The sequence below is a fragment of the Liolophura sinensis genome, chromosome 9, assembly GCF_032854445.1.
Source record: "Liolophura sinensis isolate JHLJ2023 chromosome 9, CUHK_Ljap_v2, whole genome shotgun sequence".
Lineage (NCBI taxonomy): Eukaryota > Metazoa > Mollusca > Polyplacophora > Chitonida > Chitonidae > Liolophura > Liolophura sinensis.
Genome location: NC_088303.1, coordinates 24,612,233 through 24,626,325, shown reverse-complemented (window position 1 = coordinate 24,626,325; position 14,093 = coordinate 24,612,233). Strand labels below are relative to the sequence as shown.

The window sequence follows — 14,093 nt, the reverse complement described above, 5'->3', positions numbered from 1 at the left end:
CATTTACCGTATATAGTGTAGGTGTAACAATATCTGCAGTGTACTGCAGTGCAAAATACTATAGTCAAACAGTATCTGTAATAGCACCATATGTATATAAGTGTAAAACATATAAAATTTATAAATGTAAAACTTGTTGTGCACTTTCACATAGCCATATGAGGCACTATTTCCAGAATGCTTGTTGATTTAGGCTTTTGAGATAAATTCTTTCATATTCAGTGAAGAATTGAAAAAATGTAGGGAAATAGAATGTGCAAGGGCAGATATATCTTTGAACTCAATGAACTGTGCTGCGGTTGGTCTTGGGTTTCGCCAGGGCGGTTTCCTCCCAACATAATGCTGGTCTCCATCGTATGAAGTGAAATATTCTTGAGTACGGCTTTAAACACCAAATAAATAAATAAATAAATAAATAAATAAATAAATAAATATATCAATGAAATGTCTCGTTACTGGCAACAAACTGGAAAATGTTTCATTTTGGCTTCGCTTTAAAAAGTGTCTGTTAAGACCCTTTAAAAGCGTGTTAATATTTATTTTAGTTTACTTTCGTTTCACATTTCCAGGAATGCTTTCGATTCGGCTTATTACATCACCTTCTTCCTCAACATTACCATCGGTTTGTTTGCTTGTATGAAAAGACTGCTACTGTCACTCGTTGTTGGTCTTCTAACTTTGGGCAGAACAGACCAGCCTTTCGTTAAGAGGGGCTATGAGCGCTTGGACAAAGGTAATTGTGAATAAGACATTTAAGTTCATATAAATCAAATCCAGCGTGATACATGATGTTGATGCTTTACTTGTTATTGGTGAAAAGGTAAAACAGATTGTGGCCTATGTGAACTGACTATGCCGGAAAGGTAATCAGTAGCTGATCTGAGTTCAGGGAGCGCTTCCACCAAGTGAAGATTTATTTATTTATTTGATCTTTCCGCCAGCATTATGGTGGAAGGAAACCGGGCAGAAACCGGGAGAAACACACGACCATCCGCAGGCTGTTTGCAGACCTTCCAACGTACGAGCCAAGTGAAGAAGATCAACTGAACACTTGTCAGAAAACAGGGCCCATATTCATAAAAGACTCCTAACTCAGCAAGCAGCTGGGCCTTAGCACACTACTCAATCCCTAGTTGCCTGCTCCGTAGTAAGCAGTTAATTTTATATTCTTCAAGCCATGCTAAGCACCTTACAAGATAGTTGGCAACTAAGCATTTTAGGAAGTAACTAGGCTGGCATACTGTGTTTCAAACTTTTATGGACCTTGTTGTACGACCGTTCTGGGTGTTCGGGCGCAGCGTGGCGTCATCAGCCACGGACGACATGGATTGTCACTGTCTATATGGATATACCCCCGGACAGCACCGTCTTCCATCATATCTAAAACGTTACTCAATCTAAGGACTTGGCTATCATGGGCAGAATCTGACCACCTTGCCACAGTGTTCATCTATTTTCCACAATGGTGACGTATGACCTGGCCATCAATGAAATGATACCCCTTTCTATTTACGTAGTCCACATCATTCTCATGTGGAGAATCAAGTATAAATGTGTCTGGTCCACACACCCAATAACTCCAGGGGGATTGGCAGATTCTTGCAAATTCCTGATTCAGTTTTCCAATATCCATTTCATTCGACAATCGGACGAAATCATTTATCTACGTTGAAAATGCCCGAGAGAAGCGATAAATTGTTCTACATGCAGTTGGTTGTGAAACTTGAAGAGAATGACCCACCACAGAATGAAACGTCCCTGTGGCATAATACTGTAAACAATGAGGACCTGTTGATACGGCAGAAGAGACTGGTTTCTCGTTGTTGGCCGTTTTTGCTAAAAGTGCGATGAAGAGAATCCCTGCACGTGTAAATATCTGTACATTTTTATTAATTTTACGTCATCAGGTATATTAGCGGGGTTTAGCCTGTCTCTGAAAACACGTTCTCTGGGCATTAAGCGGTTTATTTTGCCAACTCAAATATGCGTCTTACCATGTTTCCTGCGTAACGTATTATTCTCAATATGTTTGGTTGCCAGTTTGTGAGTTAGTCACTCGAGATCAACTTTAGCAGCCAAAGTAGCAGCCAGATAAGCTTAGCAAAGTTTTATGAATATCACTTAACTTTCAGTTAGGCTTAGCTATCAACTAAAAGCCAATTTAGCAGACAACTTGGCTTATCAACCTTTCATGAATGTGGTCCCAGGATTCTAGATTAATCGAGTTCATGTTGAAATTTTGATTTGCCAAATTGTTCTGCTGAACGAATGTAAGCACAAAGCTGTGAGAGCACTCAGAACAATTTCGGCCTGGGAGTGGGGAGGGGGCTCAAAAACGCTACATTTTAGAATTAATTTTGTCCTGTTGGGCGAATTTCTTTCTGTAACATGCCATATACATTTATCACATCGGACAGGGATATTACTTACTTAGGTGTAGCCTTGGATGGCTGATATCTATTCCACGCGGGAAGCCACACAGACATTTACCACTCAAACTCGCCTTTGCATGTGGCATACACTGATCTCCTAACTCATCCAAACTGTAAACGTGCCAAAGTCTGCATCTATAAACCATATTTTAACAGAAATCCAGCCGTTTCAACTTTAAAATCTAACTTGTTCCGGTTAGGCTCTAAAGTATATTTCAGCGGGACACGTTGGCAGTTCTAGTGATGAAGAGAACCACAAAAAACACTTTGTACATGATGACTTATTCACAAGCTGTTTTCCTCTACACCTGGTGATGACACAAGTCTCTTCCGAATGCTTGTCAATAAGTCATCATGAGCAAATTATTTTTTGTCGTTTCGTTTATCACTAGCATTGTGAAATCCATACTCGTATCTTCTCGTTGGCAAGTTATTTTGATTTCTTCTTTTTCATGGTTTTGCCTTCAACTGTAATTATACTCTTGGAATTCGTTGACAAACAGCCAGCTCGTACCTTGCATAAGTTTCAAGCATGAAACATGGCGGTCGTCAGTTTAAATTTTCGATTCAAAATTCAACGGCTGACGTTGTTAGAAGACGGTTTGCCGGTGGAAGTATTTATATCATTTTAACTTGGATAACTTGTGGATTCAAGAAATACCAAACATGGAATCAAGTGGTAAAGGCCAGTGAAATTTTCCTGCTGGGTGACATAGTATCACACGTGTCACTATATATAGGTACTAAGTTAGTATAGCACGGCTCGATGGGCTAATATTCATATGTATTTTCTGTTGTTTGTGTGCTGCTTTATGTGCCACATTATGTGCTCCCCATCAGGTTACCGTGCCTATCTCGGACAGCTTTTCCTGGACTACACGCACAACCATCCAGTGCTCAGAATTTTCTGCGACGAGTTGCTAACTTTGACAGATGATTTAAAGTTTCAAAGCCCATTTGATCAATACAGGATGGCTTCTTCGAACAAAGGTAATAAGAATGAATAGCGTCTCGTGAACAGAATCTAAAGTATCGAGATATTTCAACTGTGTACCATATGTGCTTTTTAGACGATGGTAATAGAATTGTGATGATGACGTCAATCTTTTCTATGTTGTACTATCTCAGGTATACTGAATACAAAAAGAAACTTCGCGTTTGAAGAAATAAGTTATATTGAAAATGGATAGTACGATGTTGTTAATATGGGCAAACACCATAACGGCCAGGTCTAAAATGACGCTTCCGACTATTGCAGTTGGCTGAGCATCAAGACTTGTGCAGAATTTGCTGGTTGCCAGAAAAAACACGCTAGCAATCCTCAAAAGATAAACAATTCTCGTCCACTTTATGTTTGGAACACAAAGTAACACGTGGGAAGCATCTGTTTTTGTTCATTATATTTGCTGGTGGAATGACTCTTTTCATGTAGAAACACAATACATAATGCATTCCACCAGAATGCTGTCAGTAGCCAACTGTACACCTGCAATATTTAAATAAATTAAATTTGAAATATTTAAATTCATTTAATTCTGTTCAGGAGAATGGTAAAAAATATGTAAAAATATTTTTAGGTAAAGATTTCAGAGATTATCGCTAGTGATGATGACGCTGTAGAGTTGGCCTTGTAATGATCGCGACGGGTCGTCTGTAAGTTCTTAGCCTTGTGTCCGCCCTGTATATTTCACACTTTACTTGATATGGGGCTCTTTCCCACTGGATATGTGTAACTAGGGAAGACAATGTGGCAGCAGGGTACTATTTCCGTCGTGGCTTGTTGCCAGCACGGTACTATTACCGTTGTGGGTAGTTGCCCGCACGGTAAAATTACCGTGGTGGGTAGTTGCCAGCTCGGTACTATTACTGTCGTGGGTAGTTGCCACCACGGTACTATTGCCGTTGTTTGTAGTTGCCAACATGGCACTCGTGGGTAGTTGCCAGGTCGGTACTATTGTTGTCGTGGATAGTTGCCACCACGGTACTATTGCTGTCGTGTGTAGTTGCCTGGACGGTACGATTGCTGTCTTGGATAGTTGCCAGCACGGTACTATTGTCGTCGTGCGTATTTGCCAGTACGGCACTGTTGTCGTCGTGGGTTGTTGCCAGCACGGTAAAATTACCGTCGTGGGTAGTTGCCAGCTCGGTACTATTACTGTCGTGGGTAGTTGCCAGGACGGTACTATTGCCGTTGTTTGTAGTTGCCAACATGGCACTCGTGGGTAGTTGCCAGGTCGGTACTATTGTTGTCTTGGATAGTTGCCAGCACGGTACTATTGCCGTCGTGGGTAGTTGCCAGCACGGTACTATCGCCGTCGTGGGTGGTTACCAGCACGGATCTATTGCCGTCGTGGGTAGTTACCAGCACGGAACTGTTGTCGTCGTGCGTAGTTGCCAGTATGGCACTGTTGTCGTCGTGGGTTGTGGCCAGCACGGTAAAATTACCGTAGTGGGTAGTTGTCAGCACGGTAAAATTACCGTCGTGGGTAGTTGCTGGCACTGTACTATTACCGTCGTGGGTAGTTGCCAGCACGGTACTGTTGTCGTCGTGGGTGGTTGCCAAGCTTACCAGATCTAACAATGAAGCATTCATTCTATAATGAAGCATGGCTTCGTGCTCGATCTACAACTCCAAATGTTTTCCTTGCATGCCTAATTTTAATTTGTGTGGATACATAGAAGGATGACAACGTATGACATTACACGTCTTCATATCTGTGGTTACTATGGCAACACGAAATGTAGTTTTCCTGTATCCACTAAATAAATACTCATGGCTTCGTGGCGTGGGTTTAACTCTTCCTATCAGCATGTAAAATCTTGATTTTTGGTGGATGCATACATGACGTGCCTGACATTTCTTTATTACCGCGGCTGCCATGGAAACCAGGTTGCCATTTAACCCGTGTCCCCATGTACACATAGGCATCACTTCGTTTTAGGAACACTTTTGGTTTTTTGATATTTGGATGAGAATTATAATTTGCATATTATGAAAAATTCTTGCGTTAAAGAAGAGCCAAATGGTTAAATAAATGATTTATATATGTTCGAAGAGTATTTTTTCATGCCTATGTTTTATAGTTATTTTTTCTTGCCAGATTAATGTATGCATCAAAGCCCATGGAATGCTTTCCGTTATAAAAATGCTGCTGGTATTCATACGTTTCAAGCGAATGTATGTGTTTCATTATATATTGGAATTACCTGAACTGTTGTTTGTTGCCCTTTCCTTTGGGCTTTAATACGTTGGTCGTTTTTTAAGGTGACGCAAACAGGCGGGCGAGGCGACGATGGCACGTGGCGTACACTCTTGTCCGTAACCCAGATTTGATAGCAGGGAGAAAACATAATATTTCCTTCCATGCTGATCAGTCTGCAGGAGACAATGAGGCTATAATGCAGCCCATTGTGTCGGAGACAGTCGGTCTGTAATGCATCCCAGTCTGCAGGAGACATTGGGATTGTAATGCAGTTCAGTGTGCACGGGAAAATGAGGCCGTAATGCATAACCAGTGTGCAGATTTGAGTTTGATCGACCCTGATTACCGTTTTAGACGCGAAGAGTCAGAAGCTCTGGGATGCTGATTCTAGAGGAATGAGCTGTAATAGTACAGCTTTACAGCGGTCACTACAATGATAAAGTTTTCTGACGAGTCGTTTCTTATTTTCAAGTGCTTTCCGCTTATTTGCGGTATGTTATTTGTTGGATTTTTTCGATTGGTGCCAAATGCCCTTGGCTGTGGTCGAGCTGATTTCAGACACATACGTCCAATTTAGACAAAACGGTGCACCTTTTTGTAGGCTTAGCTTCTTTAAGAAACACATTATTTCTAAAACGCTTAACAAAAGCTTCTATCCACCCAGCCAACCTGTTTTGTAAAAGCTATATTCAGTTGTCTTACTTTCTTTTCAATAAATCACGTATATAATTTTGGCAGCACCGGTGTGGGCCATTTTGAGCTTTCATAATGAAAGTTTCTGCTCCTGTTTCTTCTTTGTATGTGTAAAAGCTTTAACATGTATGAATAATTTGGGGTTAATGTTTTGTTTTGATAATTCTCTAAATGATTCAAATGATTATGGAATATGTGTAGGCCATCCTGCGATTTCAGAATGGAAGTCGCTGTTCCTGTTTCTTCTTTCAATGTGTAAAAACTTTAAAAGCTTTAACATGTATTAATAATTTTGGGTTAATGTTTTGTTTTGATAATTCTCTAAATAATTCAAATGATCATAGAATATTTTTTTGATTAAATTATATCAAAGTAACGGATTAAACTGATTATTCTATACATTAGTCCCCTTGTGTTTTCGTTTTTCTGTTATTAGCCCATGTATTTGTACTTTGGGTGAATTGTTCTACCATATCTAGTTTTGTCAATGATGGCTGAAGGGCTGCGTACCTGCGACTCTCAAGCGCACAATCACACACATCAACCTGACTGCCGTCTTAAGGCTGGGAATTTTTAAAACACAACTTAAAACACCAGTTTATCAGTCAATCATTCATTGATACCTTATTTTGGTATTCTGACCGAGAACCTAACGAAATGTGAGGACATTAGTGCAGCAATATTTCCATTCATCAAGTAAGAGATTAAAGTGAATTGCCTGTTTTAAAAGTTAGATTTTCTCTCACTGCATGATGATATGATGATGATGATCAACAATTCGATAACAAGTCGCATCGTCAGCACATGATTTGTACTCAGCGGAAGGATCCAGTAGGACGCATATTCCTTGGTATAACTCGACACGAACACCACTGAAACTGACGTCTTTAATGCATTTGACTGTACTCTCCAGTTTGCTTCTAACAGGTGCGGTTATCCGTAATGTAACAATGTGTACGTCTCCTAACATCATGGTTCAAGCAGAATTAGGTAAACAAAATGCATTGTGCTAATTGCAGTTTATCAGATGGGACTCAAAACGGTATGTTATCAAAGCATTTAATGAACAATCATGTCAACATAATGCAAAAGGGTCCGGTCATGGGGGTGAACAGGACAGCTGGAGAATCCTGTTTTATGCATACACGAATATAATATAAATCACTACAGTACTGAGAGTGAAACCAAAGGAGCGGCGACAGTGTGTGTGTGATAATTATCACAGGTAACCGATGGAAACCGGTCTGAATTTACCTCACTTCAGGTTTTATTCTGTTCAAGTCCTAAACAGATTCAAATTAAAAAAACCGTAGAAGTAGAACTAGGTAGACAATACAGTGGTGTTATTTGCAATTTATCATTTAGAATCATTTAAAACGCTTTGTTAGCAGCACATTTATTTAACAGTTATGAAAACATTGCAACTGTAAACTTACCTGACGCTATGTAGTCAGTGAATATGTGGAAGAAATAAACCACCAAAACAACCAGCCTCTCCATCTTGAAACATTAAACGGTTTTCTGTCAAAAAAATTTCTGCTTAGAAGCACCAAATTTCCCGTAAAACCAAAAGTTTAATTGCTATAATCTTGATATAAAAACTATTTTGGGTTCAATGGGTTGTATAGAACGCTTTAAAATATAAATTCTAAGCGTTTTGTATGAATCCATAAGATGTCCTATTGCTCAAACTAGGATGGTCAACTTTGGTGTTAATTAAAGGACGTCATTTTCCAAAAAAAGCATAACTGCTCCATTTGCACAAGAGTCGTAATCATAGTGACCTCTATTAGCAATAATCTGTTAGTCTTATATTATGTTTTCTTCGTCTCCTCGGTATCACAAAATCCGAAACATACATATACAATCACACACGTCACAATTGTAAGCAGCTGATGTGGTGAAGCGAAAACGGCCAGAAGTGCGAACATCTGTACATTCTGCTCTAGTACAAATAGTCGCACCATCTTCAACGCCTAACAATAGGAAGATTTTCCTGCATTGAAGTATTCTAATATTTACCTACTTAGTTTGTAGGGCGGTTTTTCTTTTCCTTTTCATGTGTTTGCTTGTTTCGGTATTGTGGCTGAGGAAATCGAAGTCAACTGCTTAAAATGAAAAGGATTCCAATCTTTATGCCGGTTATGCTGAATTCAAAGTAATTCTTTGGAATAGTATTTTCAAAGGCACCGTTCCTCTACAAATAAGCAAACTGTGGATGACATACATGTGGTTGGTGTTTCATAAAACCATCGGCCCTACATGGCTTATACGCTCGAATCTTTGCCGTAAACTTACCTTTAGCAACATCACTTTCTCCTGGAGTGATGATCCCACCGAGACCCAAATGGAATCTCTTCAGCCTCTACATGAGTAACCGTTTGTGCTTGGCCTTAGCTGCTTGCCTTTTCTAACAACTCAGTTGTTAGCTACATCACCTGGCACTGTTTTTTTTCATTGTTTCGATCAACAATGTTTCCTCACTGTATACACAGTACTTCATCTACACACCTACTGATGGAGCGTTCACTTTGACCTCGCTAGTGCTGTTTCGACTCACCGAAGGCAAGTAAGCCGACCGCCCGAGCCATTATTCTGCATGGGTCAGCCACTATCCCTTTCATGAACGACAAGGGAGAAAGTTACAAATAACTCTTTTAAGTCTTAGCTGTGATTCAACCCAGGATTGACCCTGGATCTACCGCTCCCGAAGCGGACGCTCTACCAACTGTGCTATCGGGGCTGGTAGTTTGATTTGAATAATAACTAAGATTCACTCACACTTAAATTCGACTAGGATCAAGTGCCATTATTGGTTGGTTATACTCCTTTTACAGCCGCGTTATACTTACTTCGTTTCCTCACTTAATACTGTTGATTTACGAAATCTGTTTTGATTACATCCCTAACTGAGTCACACACGAGAATGTTACCATTATCTCTGTCTCGATTGGCGCTCAGCTAAAGAGAAAAAAACAGTCAGTATTCAATTTAAATTGCATTACACTGTTAAAACGCACAATTTTTCACAGCCTACGTGATTAGTATAAACATACATGATCTACCATCTTGGAAAACTTCCCATGCTCTCCTTGGTGCAAAAAGACACCGTTGTAATTTGACCAAGACAACGCTGAAAGCCACGTTAATCCAAACCAAGAAAAACAACAATTCCAATTTATTTAATGTGAAGGCTAAAACTTGTTATGCAAAGTGGATACAATCGTCCAGGATGATATAGCTGTCATAGATTTTGTGTGTACAATGTCAGCTATATTTTCTTCCGGACATGTTTTGTAGCGGAGATGGTGGCTGTTCCTGCCTTGCTAATGTCCAGTATTAAAGCTTTCTTGTCTTTTGTATGTACAATTTGCATATTATTTTGAAATGTCAAGAAATGTTTATTCTAAATTTCACTGAAGTCAGGCTCAGTTTGGTGGCCGCCCATATGCTGACTTGTCCTTCCCCCTTTCTAACTGCAAGGGCCTTGTTGGCAATAAGCAATTAATGACGCTCGTGTGACCGTTTGTGTAATCTAATGTTCACTGAAGACAACTTGGCTTCCACCAATATACAGTTCAATATCTGCATGTCACACGTGAAAAAGTTCGTTAGTAACTTGCCAAATGTCGGAGGTTTGTACAAGTGAAAAAATTACTGAGTACGGCATTAGCCAACAAACATAAATATATACTTGCTTGTACCGTACTAGACCCGACTTATAACTTGTTCCCAACTGGCCTGACGTTACCCTGTGAGCGGTGAGGTCAAAACTTCCTCAGTGGTTTTTGTCCATTCAATACGGAAAATCGGCTCAAATGACTGAAAGGGTCGAATTTATCTCCAAACAATTAAACATGCAAGGCCAAGTTTGGGGCAACAGTGGACAGACTGCGGGCACACAGTGGGCAAACTGCGGTCTCAGATATTTCAGCTGTCTATTTAGGTTCTGACTGAGGTTAACCTTATTATCATAAATTAACAAGACCCCGTATTTCACCGGTTACGTATGGCCACTTCCCAATTATCACACCGTTGTCGCTGCTGTAGTTTTACCCTCTGTGTTGTAAATCCTTTATAATATTATATAACAGTGGATTGTGAATAAAACGAGTAATCCTGTTAAGTACGAAACTAAATGCTTAGAAAAACCGGTCAGGGGATAACTTCACATTCTGCTTGAGACAAAAGTCCGTAAAAATTGCACTTTAATTGTACCGTCAATACAGAACAGGATAAATCAATTTACACGACCCGCATAATTTACCTATATAAGCAAAGATTGTGCACCTAGCAATCAAACTGGTGGTACTTTTACATATTTGCTGAATATTGATCGTTTCACGAGTGGTTTGTTATACCGGATTGATTGATGCAGATTTTGTCAAATTTGTCTGCTGACAAACTCCGTGAAAAGTTGGAGAAGTGTAACAGGACCGGTAATAATACAAAGTTACTAGTTCATCGGGTAAATGATGAAGTCTGGCGTGAATTAAAGGCAGTCAGTTAATCCACTGACCTAGGCCTGGCTAAAAAAAAAGCTATTGTGAAAGCCGTGGTGGAGCTTGTTGAAACTGCTGAGATTCTGACCCATTCAATAGCAAAGATCTCACAGCACAGTAGTTCTGTTGGTCCTAAAAGCCACCGATGCTACAACCTTGCTTGATCATTCAAATTATGAGCTATCGTTGCGGCGGCGTTACGCTATGAAGCCTGCTAACGGTGTAGAGTTACGAGCACTATGTAACCAGCAAATACGGTCACCGACCTGCTATTTGGCGATGATATAGCTGGAAGTCTGCTAGAGACTATAACTATTACGGACTGTAACAAACTTGGTGAGTGAGTGAGTGTTTGGGGTTTAACGTCGTACTCAACAATTTTTCAGTCATATGACGACGAAGGAATCATTAGGGTGCATGTACGTGTAATGTGCCTCCTTGTTGCAGGACGGATTTCCACCGCTCTTTTATTTAGTGCTGCTTCACTGAGACGACTTACCGAAGGCAAGTAAGCCGCCCCGCCCGAGCCATTATACTGATACGGGTCAACCAGTCGTTGCACTATCCCCCTCGTGCTGAACGCCAAGCGAGGAAGTTACAACTTCCTCTTTTAAAGTCTTAGGTGTGACTCGATCAAGGATTGATCCTGGATCTACCGGTCCCGAAGCGGACGCTCTACCAAAACAAACTTGGTAGTACAGTGTCTAACGAGAGGCAGAACTACACACAACAGAAAGGCTAAATCCAGAGGCCTTTTTAGGCCAGGCCCGGACGAATTACCACAGTACTCTAGGCAGATATGGAAAAAATGAAACGTGAAGAAGACAGAAGCAACTTAAGTCTTCAGGGCATACTGAAATCTGTACAAGCAGATGTGAGTAAGTTTAATTTCTTATACTCTGATATAATATGGTATCTTTAATGTGAAGTCGCTGTGAGTTCAAGTCCAGCTCATGCTGGCTTCCTCTCCAGCCGTACGTGGGAAGGTCTGCTGCAACCTGCGGATGGTCGTGGGTTTCCCCCGGGCTGTGCCCGGTTTCCACCCACCATAATGCTGGCAGCCGTCGTATAAGTGAAAATATTCTTGAGTACGGCGTAAAACACCAATCAAATAAAATAAATAAATTAATGTGAAGCAGAAACTTTCAAAGCTGGCAGACTAAAACTTGTATATCCACAAGTGTGTTGATGCCTGATGCCAAGATTTTGGACTTGGTGTCCTGTACAACCATAGAGTTTGACACACTACCAAACCAGACTTTTATGCCATGTGACAACGGTATAGAAGGTTTAATACACAAAGGTGTTTTGGAAAAGTCTTCACATGGAAGTGGTGAATATATGTCACCAATTTTTCTAGTCCCAAAACCAGATAGGTCACACAGAATGATACTACATCTATAAAGGCTCAATGAGCATGTTACTTATCGTCATTTTAAAATGTGGTAAAATTAATGACGCCAAATTGTTTCATGGCTTGTATAGACTTAAAGGATGTACATTAGTCTGTTCCAACAGCAGAGAGTTGTCAGAAATATCTAAAATTTCACTTGGCAGAATGAATTTTGTCATTTTGTGTGCTTCCCAAATGGTTTGAGTTTTTGTCCTCGAAAGTTAACGAAATGAAAGGTAAAACCAATATTGACCGTTTTACTTAAATGAGGTTATTTGTTGAGTGGATATGTAGATGACATCTATGTCCAAGCTCAGACATATGAATAGCGTGTGAAAAGTGTTGTTGATACAGTTGAAAGCTTGGTTCACTATGGGTTCATAATACACCCACAAAAGTCTGATCTTAGATCATCTAAACAACTAATATATCTGGGGTTTATCCTCAACTCTGAAAATATGACTGTGCGACTTACTAAAGAAAAGGCTTTAAAGTTAAAGCTAGCATGCCAGGCCTTGGTGGACAGGAAATCTCCATTAATATGTGATGTAGCCAGGGTTTTCGGGAAAATAGTTTCCAGCTTCCAAGGTTCTGTTTACGGACTATTACATTACCGCCATATTGAAAAGCAAAAATCGTCATCTCTAAATGTTGCCAATGGTGACTTTGGTTAGAAATTGTATTTCGGTACACTGGCGAAAAATGACCTCAACTGATGGGTAAATAATGCTGAAGTTTCAGTGTAAACCATGATCCCCCGGATATTGTAGTGAAGACAGATGCTTCAATCAAAGGCTGGGGCGGAGTATATGTCAAACTCAGATGTGGTGGCAAATCGACCCCAGAAGAAACCTCTTTTCACATAAATTACCTTGAGCTAAATGCAAGCCGATCGGAGAAGAAATAATAAAAGGCAGATTCGAGGGTACACTTGTATTGTGGAAAACATCTCTCACAAGGTAAACAAAAGAAAACGGCAACCGATCAGGTCGAATGCTCTGTAGTAGGAACATAAGTTGCCGCACTACTAAGAACATAACATATTTTTGTAAAGCGTGTAAGTAACAGATGAGCGTGTAAGTAACAGATGAAATATACACATTTCATGGGCAAATTACTAATGTTGACATCAGCAAAAATGAGCACTACCTACTTGAACATATGACTGACATAAAATCAGGAAGTATCTTAGCAAGGACAGATGGTGGGGTAACCTAATCCACTTTTGGTTAACATGATCAAATTTAAGAGTACGTGCTTTACAGTGGTTATCTAACTTGACATTTATGGTCAAGTGGGGCGGCCCTTTCACGTACAAGGAGGAACGACTGGTCAGTTTACCACAAATAAGTTCCATTACGAAGCAAACCCCATCTACATACCTTTATCCAGATTATTCCTGCTACATTGTCACCGGAAAACTTCACCAGGGCACATCACCAGGGACTCATCACCATGTCTTCGTATCCACCACTTAATAAATAATTGATACCTGATCAGTAATCACCACATTACTCCAAATATGATACACAATTACACAGATTGCATCAACCTTACATCAGTAACAGTAAAGTTCATAAACAATATAAACTGACGGCCAAAAGCACTTTATAAAGAGTTCAAATCACTTTATTTTCCCAAAGCAAAAAACAGGATGACTGAAGTTTAATATATTAAAAAGACCAATGACTTTAGATATTGAAAGTCTTGAGTAAGATCGGACAGAGCAGCCCTAAAATCATTTTACAAGTGAACAAACAGAGCAGGGGTGGAAAAATAGCAATTCCATCTTGGTTAACAATGGGCAGAGTATACAAAAAGTTGATTGCTTTTAAAATCAGTCAATATCAAAACCAATCAATATCGCGTG

The 14,093-nt window shown here is 40.0% G+C and overlaps 1 protein-coding gene across 3 annotated transcripts in view; it reads left to right on the top strand.

Moving 5' to 3' along the window:
- LOC135475310 (stimulated by retinoic acid gene 6 protein-like) overlaps nt 1-6,732 on the top strand; it is a 35,227-nt gene extending 28,495 nt beyond the window's left edge. For all 3 annotated transcript variants that reach the window (XM_064755157.1, XM_064755158.1, XM_064755156.1), the window contains exons 16-18: nt 570-733; nt 3,273-3,422; nt 5,698-6,732. In XM_064755157.1, coding sequence (XP_064611227.1) covers nt 570-733; nt 3,273-3,422; nt 5,698-5,867 — 484 coding nt within the window. In that variant the 3' untranslated portion in view covers nt 5,868-6,732. The remainder of the gene's footprint in view (nt 1-569; nt 734-3,272; nt 3,423-5,697) is intronic.
- The last annotated feature ends 7,361 nt before the right edge of the window (nt 6,733-14,093 follow it).